The 18,513-nt window shown below is 35.7% G+C and overlaps 1 protein-coding gene across 1 annotated transcript in view; it reads right to left on the bottom strand.

Moving 5' to 3' along the window:
- The window catches only part of LRP1B (LDL receptor related protein 1B), a 1,336,604-nt gene extending 1,328,083 nt beyond the window's left edge, over positions 1–8,521 (bottom strand). The window contains exon 1 of the mRNA XM_043505072.1: positions 8,226–8,521. Within this exon, the coding sequence (XP_043361007.1) occupies positions 8,226–8,307 (82 nt within the window). The 5' untranslated portion in view covers positions 8,308–8,521. The remainder of the gene's footprint in view (positions 1–8,225) is intronic.
- Positions 8,522–18,513: the final 9,992 nt, after the last annotated feature.

The raw sequence follows: 18,513 nt of genomic DNA on the forward strand, positions 1-18,513 counted from the left end.
TTAAGTTGTAATTTCAAGATTTCCCATAAAATGTCAAGTAAATATTACATAATTCACATTTATTTTACACAAATACCAACATTGGTCATATAAATTGGGCATTTGCACACACAGTTGTGTGTCTAACTAGCCATGTGCTCACAAAATCATTCTTTTCCCCTGCAATCACAATATTTGTATGCACAAATGAGGTATTCTTTGAAAATCTGACGCACATTCTGTGAAGTGGTTTGGGATACTTCATGATAGACACACATTGCTGTAAAACTTAATGGTAAGTACTTTCACAAATTGGACAATCTGATGACATTCATTCAAAAGAGCATTTTCAAGAAAGGATGACATGTTAGTAGTTTGGTACTTTCAAAGCTTTAAAATTACTCCTCAAAACTACGTTTGTCCATGTGCAATGGCTAAGTAAACGTGTCGGCAAAAGTGGTCCCAAAAAATAAGAGTATGTCATGTTCAGAGAGGTACCAACATCTCTCTGATATCATCACTGTATTCTTTAAAGACAGGTTTTCAAATGTCCTAGTTTGGGAAATGTAAGTGAATAATGTTAATTTATAAGTATATTATACGCACAAGTGCATGAGGATTTTTTTAAGTGCACTTTGTTCTACTTCCAGTCTGTTTTGGTGTTTTGTTTTGTTTTTTAAGTCAACAGTATATTCTCCCTTTCTGAAAGAAAGCCTCATAAGAAAAGCACTGCATTTGCGGAGGATAATATCCACATTTCGCTCTTGCATATTCCCCTTCCCTCTCCCCACCCCAAAATTATATATAAATGTATGTATACATATACACACATCTACACAGACCCCTATATATCCCACAAGAATATTTGAAGGAACATAGCTATAGCTTCTCATTCTGTAAGTTTTCTTTGTTCATTTCAAGAAGAAAGGGTGAAGAGCTTATGAATTGCCATTACATAAAAATTCAGTGGTGGTGGAATCCTCAAGGAATTATACATATTATTATTTCTAAAGTTAAGCTTTATTTCAATAGTACCTATCCTGTTATACTAAATGGTAAGTCATTCAATTCAGTGCCATATACAAAAGTTATGAAGTGATATCCTATTGATATAAGAATAAAAACAAGACATAGTCCACCATACCTTGATCTTACCAGAAGAAGAAATATGTATGCTCCTATTTCTAAAGAATTTCTACTGTATTTCAACAGTATGCAGTTCTGCTGGAAGGCCAAGTCATTCAAGATGAAGCAGTGTGTGAAATGTTATTTAGGGATGTTCAACTGATAATAATAATACATTACAAGGTATTATATACAGTAGCTGGACCTTTTGTTGTAATAAGATCCATTTTTCCTGCCCCCACAAAAAGAGTTCTACTATTGTTTAACCAAATATCAATGACAACTCCAAGTACCTTTCTCAAAGACTACCTGTTCTGGGCCAAGGTGCTCGAAGCACCACAGGCCTGGCAGAAGTACTTTGAGAAAAACGAGGCTTACACACAGCTGTGAGTTATTGGCTTTATTGAAGGTTAGTGACTCACCCGCAATGGGGACTCCAAGCGTTGCAGTCACAGAGGCGGGGAACTCAGCACACCAGAGCTTTGCCTGGGACGGAGTCCGACGGAAGGGCAGACAGTCAGCATTAATAAGCATTACACAAAAACAGCTCATGAATATAAAGTTAGGTGCTTCTGAAAGGGGGGCTTTCTACTACCTGGCGAAGGGCCATGCAAAGCAGCTGTGTCCTTCAAAAACTATCTCTATCCCACAATAACGAAGCAGCTAGCTATGTCCCACAGTAACCTCTCGGCTCGAGAAAGTGGAAGTTCCCTGGCTAGGCTGTAACAAAGTCTTCCGCAGTCCCTTACACTACCATTATTCAATAGTTCAAAGGAAGCAACTCTCTTTCTATTACTTGGATAGGTCTAATGACTACCAAAACAAATATTGGTTACTGTTTAAATCCTGCTATCTCAAAGATGCATTTTTCTGCTAAGGTCAGAGGATCAATTGATAGAATCACTTCAGCACAACAGAGGTCACAAACAAAATAAATATAATTGGAATTAGTCTTTGTATTTACATATAGGTAATTATGTTATATATTATGTAATTTAAAAGTGCACTGGGGTGCCTGGTGGTTTAGGAAGTATCTAGGAAGACAAACTTCCTGCTGTGAGCATCTTTCAATCTAAAAATCACACAGATAATATAGTGAACAACAGACCACTGGCTGCAAATTTTATGGTTTATTATAATTTTCTTTGCATCACTAAGTGCCCTGGGCAATTCCCATTAAATTTAAAAGACTCCCATTGACTTTAATTGGAATTGCATTCATTGGTGCATAATCCTGTATTAAAACCTACTAGCACGGATAGCTGCATCCATTTATAGTTGTCATTCCTAGCAAATCCCAATGCAGGATTAGGGTCTTCCACCAATGTAAACCAAGAGTACATCCACTGAAGTCAAGTACCCATGTAATTCCATTGACTGGTTTAAAAGAACTCAGAATTAGACCTCTGGTTATCTCACTTTGCTAAATATATTAAAAACAAAAAAAAGTTTTGCATTTCAGAAATAGGATACCAAAAAGTACAAAGTAGCTTTCATCTGTATTGTTGACAACTAAATCTTTAACTGGAATACAACTGCACATACACATGCTTTAATCTTTTTCAATAAATGGCGCTTAAGAGCAAACAAACAATTGCATAGTTACACTGAATGAAAGCTGGGGTGTGTACAGTCATTTAAAAATGGAAGAACTGGATTTTTCAACATAATTAGGTGTTAATTACAAAAAAACGTAATGAGAGATTTCATTCTGAAAACCTTATTTTCTATTTCATTTGTGAAAGTGATAATACAGAATAATATCTGAAATCACACAATTTAAGTGAAAAAGATAACAGAGCAATGTATGTACAGTAACATTTTAGACAAATGTAACTTACAACTATCTAAAACTATTAATACTTACACATATTATAACTTTCATTCGTAGCATCCCAAATAAAAATTATATAATCACAGCACAAAAAAACATGTAGCTGCTGCTCAATTTGCATGTGGAAATGCCAAAAAACCCTACAGGTTTTCAATGTACATTGAAAATAAATTAAGAGAAGAGGATGCATTTTAACCCTTATTCTATTAAGGCTTGTACACATGCTAATAGTCCCAAAATCTCCAGGAGGTCTACTCCTGTGAGTAAAGTTAAGTATCTATGTAAATTTTAGCAGGATCAGTATCTTAATCTGGAGCAGGAATAAACCTCTAAGGAATTAAGAAGGGGTTTGGAGGAAAACAAAATTTCTCTACTTATTTTGATGTTAAGACTTTTGCCTTTTATAATTTCTTTTTTGACATTGTTTTAATTAAGGAAAAAATCTATTAATGTCTATTTGCTTAGCGCAAATAAAGACATGGCTAGGAATGATATGTATGTTAATAAGCCTATGAACAAGACTGCACACACACTTCCCTGATTGTTTTGAAAATGGCAGTATTTTGCACATGTAATTGCATACGCAACTGGGAGTAGACATGCATTTTACCTACCGCCAATAGCACTAGTGAATAAAAACATTCTTATGGAAATCTTTCTCTCATTTTCTTTTGCAACTGCATCATTAAGGCATTTCTTTTTTTAAACTGTTGTCCTAAATGTCCTTCTGTTTTCTCCCTTCTAGATACCTTTGCTTCTCCAATGATAAATACATTTCTTAGGCGTACACCAAGCTTTCTGTAAACCTGTTTTTCATAGTAAACAACTGGAAAATGTCACCATGACCTTGTAAACATTGCCTTTGTGGGTACAATACTGCTCTCTCTCTCTATTAATAGAGATACAGAAATTTAAGTATGAGAAAAGGCATCTCTATATTAAAGCACTGAAACAGCTTTATTTGAATTTGCTTGTCTTAAGACCACTGAGAATACTTCACACTGGATTGACAAGGAGCAGCTCCATTTGGCAGAGCAGAGTATAACTGTTTTTGCATATTCTACTTAAAAACAGCAAAGTATTAATAATGAGATTGGAGTCAATCTTAAAAAACACATTCACTATGACTATTTGCAGATAGTTTCAGAGCAGAAATCATCTGACTCTTAAACCTGGCAATTTTACATGTTCAAGTACATTTAAATGTATTGCCAAAATTTAAAGGTGGTCAAGAGACATTAAGAAAAAACAAACAAACAGTAAATTCCCTTGTACGAGGACTCGAGATTTCTGGTGAGGTTTATGAGTCTAGAAAGGAGTACTTTCCATGATAATCCATCCTTGGATCTCCAGAATAGCTTAAAAAAACCCACCAAGGGGAATACATACTTTTTAAACTAAAAATGGGATAGGGGGAAGTAAATGTGTGCAATAGATTCAGTTATGTGGTAATTTATGAGTTTTAAGTAAACTGACATCCTCTCATTCGGGAATCAGTCTGATTCTGTAAAAATTCTGCTTTCATGTCTCACTGTGAGCAGAAAAAAAAAGTTAGGCACATCGGACTAGGTGAGAATCCTGCAGTTGGGTGAGGGGAGACATTAAGATGACAAACATTTGTGCGGAGGACATGATGATGATATATCCCTTTCACCACCCTTCAAGAAAGCTCATTGATGAAATCATTAAGTATTGCCTTCTGAAACTACAGTACCATCTGACCATTCTGATACTCTTAACATAACTGCTGGAGCTACCCACTTGTTCTGAAACTCTTCTGTCTATCTATGATAGAGCACATAATATATGTACTGTACTCAGATGTGTCACCTGTTATCAGGCATTTTTCCAGCATTTATTGTAGTAGATCTAGCTTTATTGTCGGAGAACCTCAAGAATGATGAGTTCCATGAACTTCCTTTAAAATGTTACAATTGAAAACTAAACCAAAGCTAATGACATTTCTAAATTAATAAATGAACCTCTTCACCAGAAAGCTTGTTTTCTTTTTCCTCCCAATGCTTTTCCATTCCTTTCTATTGTCCCCCCCTCTTTTCCTTTCCTTTCTTTTCCCCTAACTTCTCTCTCAACTCTAACCATTTATTATTTATTATATAAAATAGAGTAGTAGTGACCTCATTTTGGCGGCAGAATAGATCTGATAAAATCCAGGATATTTTTCTAGTTCCCTTTCAGTCAACACTGTGACTATTGCATTCCAAATTTGGGTGTTTGGATAAATTGCAACCCTTCATGTTTGACAAACTTTAAACATTTAATACAGAAAAACAATTCCTGTATAGTCAGTGCTTTTTGCAATATGTCCCAAACATTACCTGACATGAAAATGTAATACCATTTCCATGTGTGGTACATTCTGAAGCACTTATGTTGAGAACACTTGACATTTTTAAACACTATGTCTTTTAAATCTTAATTTGCACCACACTATGCTTTGATAAGACATGTCATGATGATATGATGACTTACTTGATTCTAAGTGAATCTGGTTTATCCCACTCTTTTGGATGGCATGTTTTAGAATGATGTTGCCTTTTTAAAACTGGATTGATTCTAACTTAAGCCGACAGTTCATTTATATAACAAAAACAAACATTAAAGCAAAAATTAAAATCAGAATCTTCTGTTCATGAATCAATTGTCATCTGCTAACCTCAAACAGTGAGCAAGGTACACAAGGTTAGATTCCAGTACAGTTTCACAAAATGGTTAATAGCTAAGGTTTTTATTCACAAGATCACGGATGTATTCAGGCTACTGCTCTTGAAATGTATTCAGACTATTTTGCACAAATCTTGGAAAGTTCTTGAAGTTCTTCCAACGAACTGGCATTAGTGTGATCAAAATATTTCATATACAATACCGCATCATAGAAAAACCATTTGTACCATTCATAAACCGAGCACAGTCTCCTAGAACCTTTAGTGTTAGGCTATGTAGGTAGCATTATATTGAATGTCAGCCTGTATCTTGCACTACAGCCTGGCATCTTATGATGGCATGTTTTAATATACAAGTTTGTGATCCCACAGTGATACTTGTCTCTTTGCTAGCCAGTCAAGGGGTTGCTTTTCCAGCTTGTGGTGTGAACCATCCATTAATTTTTTTGATAGCCAGTCAATTTCCATTGACTTAACAGCTTTGGTAGTTGAATTATAGTCTATTTCAGGAACAAATTTCTGCTATCTAAAGCCATTTGTACTTGTTCAAATGAGTTTTAAAAGGTCAGTAAACAAGTCAGTAGCCAATGTGTATGATGTAGAACACTCCAAGTTTCATAATGCAAATTCAATGCATCATATAGTTACATTTATAATAAAATCTAATTGATTCCTAGCAAATTGAATATGACAATATTTAATCCTGTCTCATTTAGTTAGTTATGTAGTTTAGAGGCTAAGTAGAGCTAGAAAGAAATCTGATCTAATGGGTTTTACTATTTAATAAATTTTGATCTACCGAGACAACTTTTAGTCAAATCAACATGATAACACTCTTGTGCTTAATAAATACAAAGATGACCTAAATCCTACTTTTAAAAATATTTAATTCAAGCATCATATAGCAAAGTCAGTCTATTAACAGCATCAAATACTGTCAGTATAAAGAACAGTTAAACTTAATTCCAGCCCAAGGGATTCTGTCGTCTTTCATCAAAGATTTCCTAAGACAGGAAAATAGTTACTCTTTCAATGCATCAGATGAAGTGAGCTGTAGCTCACGAAAGCTTATGCTCAAATAAATTTGTTAGTCTCTAAGCTGCCTCAAGTACTCCTTTTCTTTTTGCGAATACAGACTAACACGGTTGCTACTCTGAAATCTTTCAACATCTTAATTTTAGTACCTTGGCTAAAAGGTTCTGTATGCTTTATTACTTAGCTGTGCAGTTTTATTTAGCCCCTCATGAACTTCACACCATTTAAAAAAAGTTCAAGAATCATATGAATGGTAAAGTAATGGAACTGAATAAAAGGACTTCTGAAAATAGTTTTAGAAGCTTCTTTGAAAGGTAGAACCAATCAGCAGTTGCAAAAATACACCACTGATTAGCCTTATAAAACTACTCACAGAAAACCCTCTGCTAGTGTTACCATACAGTACGTTTCTGTGTGTGCATATCTCTAACAGAGTAAATACTTCATTTTCTAACACTATACAGGATAGAAGCATCAAAATTCATGCCTGGTTGTTTTGGTTTTTGTTATAATGAAGCAGTAATTTAAAGTCAATACATAATTGCCTTCATATAAACACTGAAATTAGATCATTCAGTGATACATTCTCTCCCCATCCCCTCCTGTCTGACATTGGTATAAGGTTTATTTGTCCGTTTCTAATTAGATCAAAAGCCTGAGCATCATCAGTCAAAATAAGATGATCTTAATAGTCAAGTTTCCATAATGCATAATGATACATTGAATCATGCCCATGTGAACATCGATCGGGTTGAGTTACTGGTCTGGGTGCATTTTGCTCTGTGTTTGCCCGGGAAGGGTTACAAAACTTCAGAGAGGCTCTAAAAAAAGAAACCCGACGTTCCTGCTAGAAAGTTCACCTAATGCTGCTTTATTCTTGCTTCTGGATGTTTTCGTTAGCTCATTAATGCCAGACCCTACTGGGGAGACGATAAAAAGGAGAAGTTGCGCTTGAAAGGGTGTCACTGTTTGTATCTCAAGGTAGTACAAGGGCCTGGGCTGCAAAGCTTCAATATAAAAGAGGGAGAGAAGATTATGACCTATTGTTCCTGCGCCTCGCCACAGCTTAAACTGTAGCGCTCGCTCAGACGCTGGTAGCCCACTAGGTCCCTTCCCGAGAAGGCTCAGTCTGTGTACAGGAGATCAGCCCCGAGACGATTACAGCTTGCGAGATGCTGCTTTGCAGCAGGTCAGGAAGTTACCGAAATGCAAGCTGAGGACTGAAAGGTAGACTCGCCGACAGGGTAACCGTCAACAAGAAGCGACGGCAAAGGTTTGCAATGCCTTGCAATAAGCAGCACAGCAGAGAGCATCGACTACGGTGAGATCTGATACTAACATCTGCAGAGCCTGTCACAGGCAGCTAAGTCAAATCGCAGTCCGCAAGGCACGCACGAAGACACTTTCCGTGCTGCATGTCGCTACCTGATCTTATTTTTGCTTTTGTACGAACAGCCCTAGGAGCATTGACAGAGACAAATGTCCCATGCAGCTGAGCTGAGCTGCAGGAGGAAGTTTTAGACACTTCCCCCAAATCATCTCAGAGGAAAATAAAAAAGTGTTCTCCTTACCTCGATCGGCTCCCGCTGCCAGCACTTTAGCAACAGGAAATAATCCTGAGATCGCTACTAAGGCAAAAAGAAACTCAGACATTGTTGTGGCCGGACTGAAGCGTCTTCCTCTGCCGGGGTTGCTTGGCTGCACACTCAGTAAATCAGCAGCAGCAAGTCTGCAATCGAGCTGCGTAATTTACAAATGTCAGTGGGGATTCGTCTGCTAAATGAGCCCAGCCTGCCTGCCTTCTCCCTGCTTTCAGCAGGATTGCGAGGTGTATGTGTGTGAGAGCAGCTTGTGTGTCTTGACTTTTCAATGCAGAGTACGTCTGATCTTACATCACGCAAGAGGGGCAGTGAGAGATGCCAGAGGATGGGAATTCACTGCTTAATCACACAATCTACCATACACCGCGTTGGCGTCCAAATAAATCACCTCTGTTACTTAGTAAGAGGCATTTAACACAACAGGAAAATACCCCTGCAAATGGAGAACACTACAAATCACAATTATTTCCGTCTCCCTGAAAGTGAAGTAACTCTCAATATTCTGCTGGGATCTGGACATTTAGAAAGGGGAGGCTTTTGCATTGTATCCAACAGCTAAGCCTTTCTGCTCTTCCCCTAATGGCAAGCCAGGACTCAGATCATTCATAGCCTCTCTTCTAGAAGTAGCACTTTTTCGTTTTGCATCTAATAGTAATAATAATATGAACAGGGAGCAAAGTAACACAGTTCTATTCAAAAGGAAAATGGTTGCCTCATCTAGAGAAAATAGCAAAAATGAAATAAAAAGAGTTGCTGGTTTTTTTAAATATACAAACACAAACCTCAAGAAGGCTTGTGTATCATACTAAGTAATTCAGCAAACAAGCAAGCAAACAAACAAACAAACAAACAAACAAACAAAGGCTTTACCTATTAGCCAAAGAAATGAAGGTACCATTAGAAAACTCTCTTTACATATTATATGTGGGAAATAAGAGTTGGCATTTTAAGAGGGATTTGCATGCTTTGGTTAGCTATTGGTGCCTCTTTACAACAGCTGACCTAATAGATGACCACATTTAAAAATAATTTTGGATTTTTTTCTGCTTTTTGTAGTCATGTTAATACTTTTATTTGCCAAAAACAAAAAAAACAACAGTATTAACTTGAACCTATCAGAAGCCAACCCCAGTTTAGGTTACCTTTTTATAAAACTTAAAACACGTTTAACAAACAGCAGGTGCTAAGACAATTATATAGACTTTTAGAGATCTTTTTTATCAGAATGTAGCAAGAAGCTGAAGTTGTCAGCTAAGACCTTTACATTTCAAGGGCAAAGCCTTAGTCCTTTTAACTTTATGTTTATATTCCCTGGCACAGAGTCTAAAATACATTTTATATGAAACTGAACACCCAGAAAAATTGAGGGGGCAAGTGGTGGAGGAGAAGTCCAATGCAAAAAAGAATAAAACACAACTTGGGAGAATTATGAAGTATTTGAATCATATATAGTAAAATTATGTAGATCAGTTAGGAGTCCTTGAGATAGCTGTTTAAAAAATGAAGGACCCAATCCTGTTTCCACTAACTTAGGAGAACAGGATCAGGGCAAAAATTCACCAGGGAATATTAAAACCCTACCATTTGAGTAATTTAATATTGGATTACACACCAGATGGAAGAACATTCTACTGGGCCAAATTCTGTGTTTGTGTAAATTCTGAGTAATTGTACTAACATCACTCACAATTTACAACTGTTTAACAGAATATAAGAACGGCCATACTGGGTTAGACCAAAGGTCCATCTAGCCCAGTATCCTGTCTTCCGACTAAAAAAAAAACAAGGAGTACTTGTGGCACCTTAGAGACTAACAAATTTATTTGGGCATAAGCTTTTGTGGGATAAAACCCACTTCATCTGATTCATGCAGTGGACAATACTGTAGGAAGATATATATATACACAGAGAATATGAAAAAATGGGTGTTGCTATACCAACTGTAACGAGACCAATTAATTAAGGTGGGCTATTATCAGCAGGAGAAAAAAACTCTTTTGTAGTGATAATCAGGATGGCCCATTTCAAACAGTTGACAAGAAAGCATGAGTAACAGTGGGGGGGGGGAAGAATTAGCATGGAAAATTAGTTTTTACTTTGTGTAATGACCCATCCACTCCCAGTCTTTTTTCAAGTCTAATTTAACGGTGCCCAGTTTGCAAATTAATTCCAATTCTGCAGTTTCTCATTGGAATCTGTTTTTGAAGGTTTTTTGTCAGAGAATTGCAACTTTTAGGTCTGAAATTGAGTGACCATGGAGGTTGAAGTGTTCTCAATTTCAGACCTAAAAGTTGCATCTGATGAAGTGGGTTTTAGCCCACGAAAGCTTATGCCCAAATAAATTTGTTAGTCTCTAAGGTGCCACAAGTACTCCTCGTTTTTTTTGCTGATACAAACTAACACGGCTACCACTCTGAAATCTGTCTTCTGACTGTGGCCAATGCCAGGTGCCCCAGAGGGAATGAACAGAACAGGTAATCATCAAGTGATCCATCCCCGTCGCCCATTCCCAAATTTAACTGAGCACAGGACTTGGCCCAGTGTAGGGAACAATCCCATACTGACAACTTGTGGATGAATTAGATGATAAAATATATCCTTTCCACCTTGAACTTCTATGGTCCTATGAATTCAGCTCTTCCCCCACTTCCCAGACAAAATAGGAACTTACATATTGAAACAGCATTCCGCCATTTCAAGAGTGTCACTTATCTATTGTAAATCACAATACTCGACTTGTATGGCTCATAGTTATTATAGTACTGCTTGTATCTTATTACATTTTTAACATGTCTTGAATCTGAATGTTTTTCTTTCTATTTCATAAAAGGTATGAATGGAAGACGCCGCATGCCAGGCATGGGAACTCCACTGAAGACAACAGCTTTCTCCACATGGAAGGACTGCAAGTCCGGGCTGCATGTCATAAAGAAATGCATGTATGACATGTAACACAGGACTTTTTCTCAGCACACTTGGCAAAGCTATAATTCTTACTTTTGATAGTATACAATCTTTTCTTGTATTTTAACTGAATTCTTCTCCCCTCACAAATTTAGCATAATAATTGAATATTTTTGATTCAATATCTATTAGCAATCCATTTTATTCTTCAGATTTCCTGTGCACAGGTCTTAAGGTGCATAGTGTTAAAGCCAGTCATAATGTTGCCTCAAACATTATGTGTTAATTGGCATACTGTCCCTTTACAAGTTAATCATTCTTACAAAATCATTTCCACTAAAAACGTATTTCTAACCATCTGAAGCATTATTACTAATTTGTTCCTTTTTAGCTTTACCCCATACTTATCGAACAAAGCTTTTCAGTACTCTACTTGAATAATTTGCTTTAATGATAAAGCGCAATTTACTATCCATTTTAAACATTAACATTTATGAGAGTCTTTGAGGAATTAATTGATCTTACTTTCAATATTGCAAATCACATATGCATCTAAAACTTATTAAAATAAAAAGGCATTCACTTTTTTGAAATAAAAGTCAATGTGTTCTGTATTTCCAGGAAATAAGGTGTCAATATACCCAGAATTATAAATAAAAATGTGTGCACTCAGAATTATAAATAAAAATGCAATTACCTGTAAGTAATCATTTGTCAAATAGCCACCTATAAATGAACCTTGGTTTAAAATAGTGCTGTAAAGAGATGGTAATTATCATGGAAGCCTGGTTTTATAATATAGGCCATTGAACAAATAAAAGTTGACCTTTAATAAATCATTTCCCCCCTCAATTTCATTTCCATTAAACATTATTCACTATGAAGTCACATCTATGTGATGAAATTAAACTACTCTAACAATATAGATCAAAAGTACAAATATATATGAATAATGTTAATTTTAATACCATCTGTCCACCTCAGTAAATCAGCACCTAAAACCTCCTCTACATGGATTATTTTGGTATAAAAAGTATAATATACAGAACAGAATAAACCTGAAAATATTGGAAGGAATGAGTAACAAAGTATGCCTGAGATATAATACAAACTTCAAGTATCAAGATGGTGTTTACATGTAATTTGAAAGACAAAGTAACTTAAATGACCACCTATTAATTCATGTTTACTTTATTGGCTTAGTCTCAAAGAAAAAGTTTTAATAAGAAAAAGAATTAGATACACTTATTAGATTTCCTCCCTCCTCCCTCTCACAGCCGTCATTTTTAAAGTTCACCTTTTACACATGTATCCTTACACATGTAAGGACTTCTGCATGGTTCTCTATCAACATCAATGGACATTGTAGCTATTGTAGAAATAGTTCAAATGTCAGGAAAGTGTGTCCTACTTTTTGAAGGTTTCAGTCTTTTCCATGTGAGTGACATAAATGGGAAGTGCTAGAGAGCATTCAGCCAAAAGGGTTTGGGGAAAGATTTTATGAGTGTCTAGAAATATTCTTTCACTACAATAAACATTATAATTAAATGGGGAATTAGAATGAACTAATGGTGAACAGAGAAATCAAAGCTAAAAATGCTGTTCAAGATCTGTTTGTTCCTTCGATGTATTATACCTTCTTCATACTAATCGGGGTTATTAATACTGACAAGTTAAATGAATTAATTCATCAAGCTATAGAATATTATGAAATATTGAGATAAATTAAACAAAGTAGAACAAATCATTTTTACTTGCTAGTATAAAACACCACAAGAATATTAATCAACAGCCAGAGCTAATTCTAACATTAGCAGTTATGGAAATATCTTGTTTGCATTAGTGAAAAACCAGGTATTTGTTTTTAAGATTTGTTTAAACTTTTATTTTACTTTTATATTTCATTTTTGGGTGCTTGCTACAATATTTGATTAGGTGGCCTATTACTACTGGCATTAATAATTCACCTGCTGCCCACCTCAAGTCATAAGTTAACAAGAAAACTTATGGTTGTACATACCAGGGTTTCTGGACTGTGTCACAGAGGTGATATATGCAGCTTCTCAGAGGGAAGAGTTGGCCTGAAAAAGCAGGTTGCTAGGGAATAATATTGGCAGCAGTTCTGGAGGCTGCCAGGTGCCCTGCCCTGTCTTCCCAGATACAGAAAAGTTGCCAGGCAGCAGCTGACACAGGATAAGGAGAAAAAGAGACCAAAGTTATAAAATATTAGATTATTTATCTAAATTCAACAGTTCACATTATGAGATAAGCAACCCCTTTTGGAGAAAACATCTCTTAAGGAATATCCAGTTTCTAATGCACTATATATATTTTTTAATCATTGTCTCTTCCTAAATGTGTATCTTCCACAGCTGCTGAAAAAGTTCTTCATGACTGAACTGTAATGTGTATATCTGCATACCAAGTGGCATGGATGGAAATCACTGTCTGGCATTCAAGACAGTTTGGCATTGCTTTAATACATGAACTGTAAAGTATTTAAAAAGATACATGGAAAATGGAAACAATTGTGGTGATTTGCTTCAAAAACTGAAATATGTAATGAATACCTTTAAGAGTATATGAAGTCCGAAGCTTGGTGAATATAGGGATTTTGAAATATTCCTTATTACATTTCAGCACTTTTCACTCAAGACATCACTTTGCTAATCCTTGTTTTTAAATGTTACACAAAATACTGGGCCATATTCTCAATTAGCATTGCTCCACTGAAGAATATTTAGCTACACTATCCAGTTGAGGATCTGGTCCAATATCTCACATAATGGATAACTGCTACAGTTAGCTGGTTATAGATTTGCAAAATAAAATAAAATAAAATAAAATAAAAAAACAATAGAAGCTCTTCATATAGATTGAAATGGTTGTTTCTTTTTGAAAATATTTCCAAACAAACTCTTGAAAGTAAAGACAAAAGGAATCTTCACTATTTTAACTGCATTCAGAGGACAACTTTAAAAAGGAAGCATCTCTTTCAAAAAGGACTGTATTTTCAAGTTAGTTTATCATTAATATAAAAATATTTTCTTTTACATACAGTGAGCCTGCTTTTAATCTTGTACTAGTGTAAAGCAGAAATAATTTCTCCACTGAAGTTGGCCCAATATAAAGCCAGAAAGAGAAATTAAAATCATGTCAAATAATCAATACACTATCTTTATTTTATAAATTCAGCATGGGTGTATATTATATATATATAAATGCTGGGCAGGAATATTTCACAACACTGGGGAAAAGAATGTAGCTTCTTTGAAATTGTCAAATACAGTAGTTGTCCCAAAACATGTTATCTTTCCATGGAAAATTTAACAGCATAACTACAAAACTATATATATAGACCAAAACTAATTACTTTATGGTCCAATGATGAATTTATCATGAAATGACTACACCTTAATGGCCATCACTAAACCTGCTACAAGTGCAGTGCTCAATAGTGAGGACTGGATCGTAAGTATTCTGGTGCTGATCCAGCAAAGCACTTAAGCACATGCTTAACTTTAAGCATATGCTTAAATACTTTGCTGGAAAAAAACAGAATTTTCAGCACCGTGCTGAATAGAGCCTTAACTGTTCACAGGATTGTGCTTAGAATTAGTATCCACAAGCAGAAACTCATTTCATTCCAAAAATCTGTTTACTTTATGAACAATGATGAATATTCATAGATTCTAATATTCACATGGGACATACTCTCAGTTCCACAAGGAATTTACTGAAGGCTCAATTCATCATTTTTTAATCAAATAATTTTTGCTGGTTGACACGGTATTGTTTTTGCTCTGGATCAAGTTAAACAATTTATGAAAAATATCAATTTCCCCATGTAAATGCTTGCAAAGAGAATGCTTGTAGCTTCATATACATTTTCTATCTTCAAAATCTTAAGTACAGAACTAGAAAAGGAGGCTAGAGTCCTTAGGCCAGATCCAGCTCTCAAAAGTCAACAGGAGTTTTACCATTGCATTCAGGGGAATAAGCCTTATTGTCCAATTCCACAACTGGACCCACTATCAATTCTCAAATTTCAAAATTTTATGTATGATGCCCCCTATTCCACTCCCCAAAAATATGGTAGCTAGAAGTTAAGTCTTTTAAAACAAGTTATTTTTTCAGAGTCTCACTTTGTGACAGCACTAAATCAGAGAAAAGTAATTCCACATATTAGGCACTGTAAAGGGATCCCATTATGGCACACATCAATCATGTATTTCACATCATGCAACAAATCACAAGGAGAGTGATGATATACCAAACAATTATGCCTGCCCAAGTTGCGGAAAATGAGAAGCCTAAGAGTCTCTTCCCTGAATGTGAAAAAAGTCACTTTCTCTTTTTCATTTTTAAATAAAAATCAAATAAACATAATTATAGTTTTAATCAGGAAACTAAAATATCCACAAGTGTCAAAGAATATGCACAATGGTGGAACTCAACAACTGCCTCTTTTACAGAATATAAAGTCCTTTCTATTCCCTTCTATTCTATGTCACTTTTATGAGTGCAGTACCTGCAACCGGGTCATATGAAGCTCCTAACCCAACCCCATTGCTGACCATCCGTGAGATTTTAAGGCATCATGCCAAAATCCATGGGACTACTTAGGAATATTTGCAAACAGACATACTTATGCTAACCAGAGGAAAAAGGAAAATATTTCACTGACCACTAACACACTCCCATCCTGGAGCAATACTTCATAATTTGTAGATAATGGACTTTAAAATTAGAAATTATATTTAACACAGATATTTGAGCATGTTTCCACATGCAGCATTTTTAAACATTTCTATTTACTTGTTGAATATGCTAGTGTCTTATATAGGTCTGCTTATGGTGTCAAAATAAGGCAGATTTTTTTAAAAACACCCTCTTAAGATGGGATTAAAAAGTAGATTTAAATTAAAATGGATTTTAAAATAATAGTACAAAATGTAGTTTTTGAAAAAAGCTGACATATTTGGGGCAACTCTAAAGCTTTGTATAGAAAACCGTAATTACTATTAATGAGCAGATTATAAGTATTATACATTACTTACATTTATAAAGAATACCTGTGTTTGTAGAATACTCTTTCTCTAAAGTTTCAGCTATCTTAGTGCAATGTGCTTTTCCACCAAAGGTAACCCTCCCCTACAAACATACCTCTATACTGTTTAACTCATCAGCATTAGAAGCCACTAAAATCTCCCACACATTATGAGCATCAGGTGTATGTGCTTGACTTACTGAACTCGATCATTTAACTCTTTCCTTCATGCACACACTTTACTCTAAATAAACTGCACTTTATTATACCTAGGGCTTTAGCCTTGGTTGGATGCAGTGTATTGGAACCTTCAACTCACAGTAATTTGATTACTTATAGGCCAGAAGCATCAGCATTCAATATGAGTGATACTCTATAGTTTAGAATTCAAACTTCCTTTTACATTTAGAGTATATTAGTAGTATTTAACTTGTTTAATTCCATTTAGAAAGTTATCCTGTGGGAAACTGTTGAATTCATTTTTATGTTACCTTGATACAGAACACAAATTTACAGCATTTCAAAGATTAAGGGAATCTTTTTCCCTCTGCTTCAAAAATAAGTCACTGTGTGATGACAGCCAGGTGCCATAGCAGGATTTTCATTCTGGCTTGGGGCTAAATCTTATTAACCATAAAACGGTTCACATAAAGAAACATTTGGTATAAGGTTTTTACCATCAGATAAAAGCTATACGATGTCAGTCCAAATTATTGTTGTGGCAACCAGTCACAGCTACATAGTGGGCAAACTCGTATCTTTAGTGGCAAGTTTATTTAAAAGGAAATTTGAATAGATAGCCATTTCACTTAAAACCAAGAACAAGGCACATGCCTCCTCCCTTTTAGCATTCAAAACAGTCCTAACACTCAGCAGGAGAATAATAATTGTATCCACAACTGAAGCATAATGTATTAGATATCTTGTTTAGAATTTTAAAATGCAGACAAGCTCAGCTGTCTACACTATCATGCTTTTATGCTTCTAGCATAATCAGGTTCTGAATGTCATTTAAATGCACTTTTTAATATGGCTTTGTCTTTCATTGGGGAATAGTAGGGCTATGACAAAGAGTGTTTTAGTTTATATTTTACTCACTTTTGTTCTCTGTATAAAAGGTAATGTGAAAATGTGCCCCAGGGTCTGTCCTATTCCATCTAAGCATAATCTGACTCGTCTGGAAATCGTAGCTGCTGTTTGTGGTACCTGAGTGCCCCCTATAGGATACTTCTCAAATGATTACTTTAACAAGTTATACAAATGAAATCCTTTTCAACCACAGGAGAACTATGGTTGTGAATCACATTTAAAAATAAGTGAGAAGACTTGCAAAGAATATTTACAGTGGCTTTGATTACTATAATGCCATTCAATATTTACATTAGCATATCTTATTTTGCAGAATTTCAGGGGATGGGGGTTAAATCTTAGGGAGGAAAGATCAAGTTAACTCCAAAATGTCTCTGGCTTACCTTGGTCATTTAAATTGATAAGCATTTTCTTATATGGATATTTTGTTGTTAGATGACAGAATGGTTACTATTCTAACATCTCAAAAAGTAGCCTGTAGCTCCTAGAGATAGATACCATATATGGATTTTATAACTTTCAGGGACATAATAGAGCTCTTTGTAAGTTCGAAAGCTTATCCCTCTCACCAACAGAATTTGGTCCTGTAAAAGATATTACCTCATCCACCTTGTCTCTCTAAGTGACATAGTAGGGACATTTTTCTCAAAATAACAAACCGGATGTAACCATAACCACGCACACAACACATGCGCAGAGGCACACACACAGAGTTGCTGCTTCCTATCACCACCAGCTTTCTAGTCAGCCACTCTGCACACAAAATACATTATTGCTTGAGTGGAACTGGCAGGTGATACTCAGTAGGGTAGGGGAAAGTCTCCTTCCCACCAGTCCCATTTCCTTTGAAACAATGTTTGCTCTTCACTACACAAATAGAGGCATGCTGTTAAGTATTGTATCTATCTATGATTTTACACTCTTACCTTTTCAAGCTAAGTTTAGTACCCTATTTCCAATCCTGGGAAAACTAGCCCCTAAGGAGGCACTGGCCTAGTTTAGGGCAGAAGTGGGGAGCAGTGGTGGCATGGAAAACTCAACCATCTATCCAGGGCCACACTGAAAACGCACTCTGGAATGGCAAGCCAGAAGAGTAAGCAGCTCAGTGAAAAATTTCCCATCCTCCTTTGCTCCTGTGAAAGCCCCTCTAATGCAGCCAGCCATAAAGCACCTCATATGTATAGGGTTGCATGTTCACACAACCCATCAGCCACA

This window comes from Dermochelys coriacea, chromosome 11 (genome assembly GCF_009764565.3).
Source record: "Dermochelys coriacea isolate rDerCor1 chromosome 11, rDerCor1.pri.v4, whole genome shotgun sequence".
NCBI lineage: Eukaryota > Metazoa > Chordata > Testudines > Dermochelyidae > Dermochelys > Dermochelys coriacea.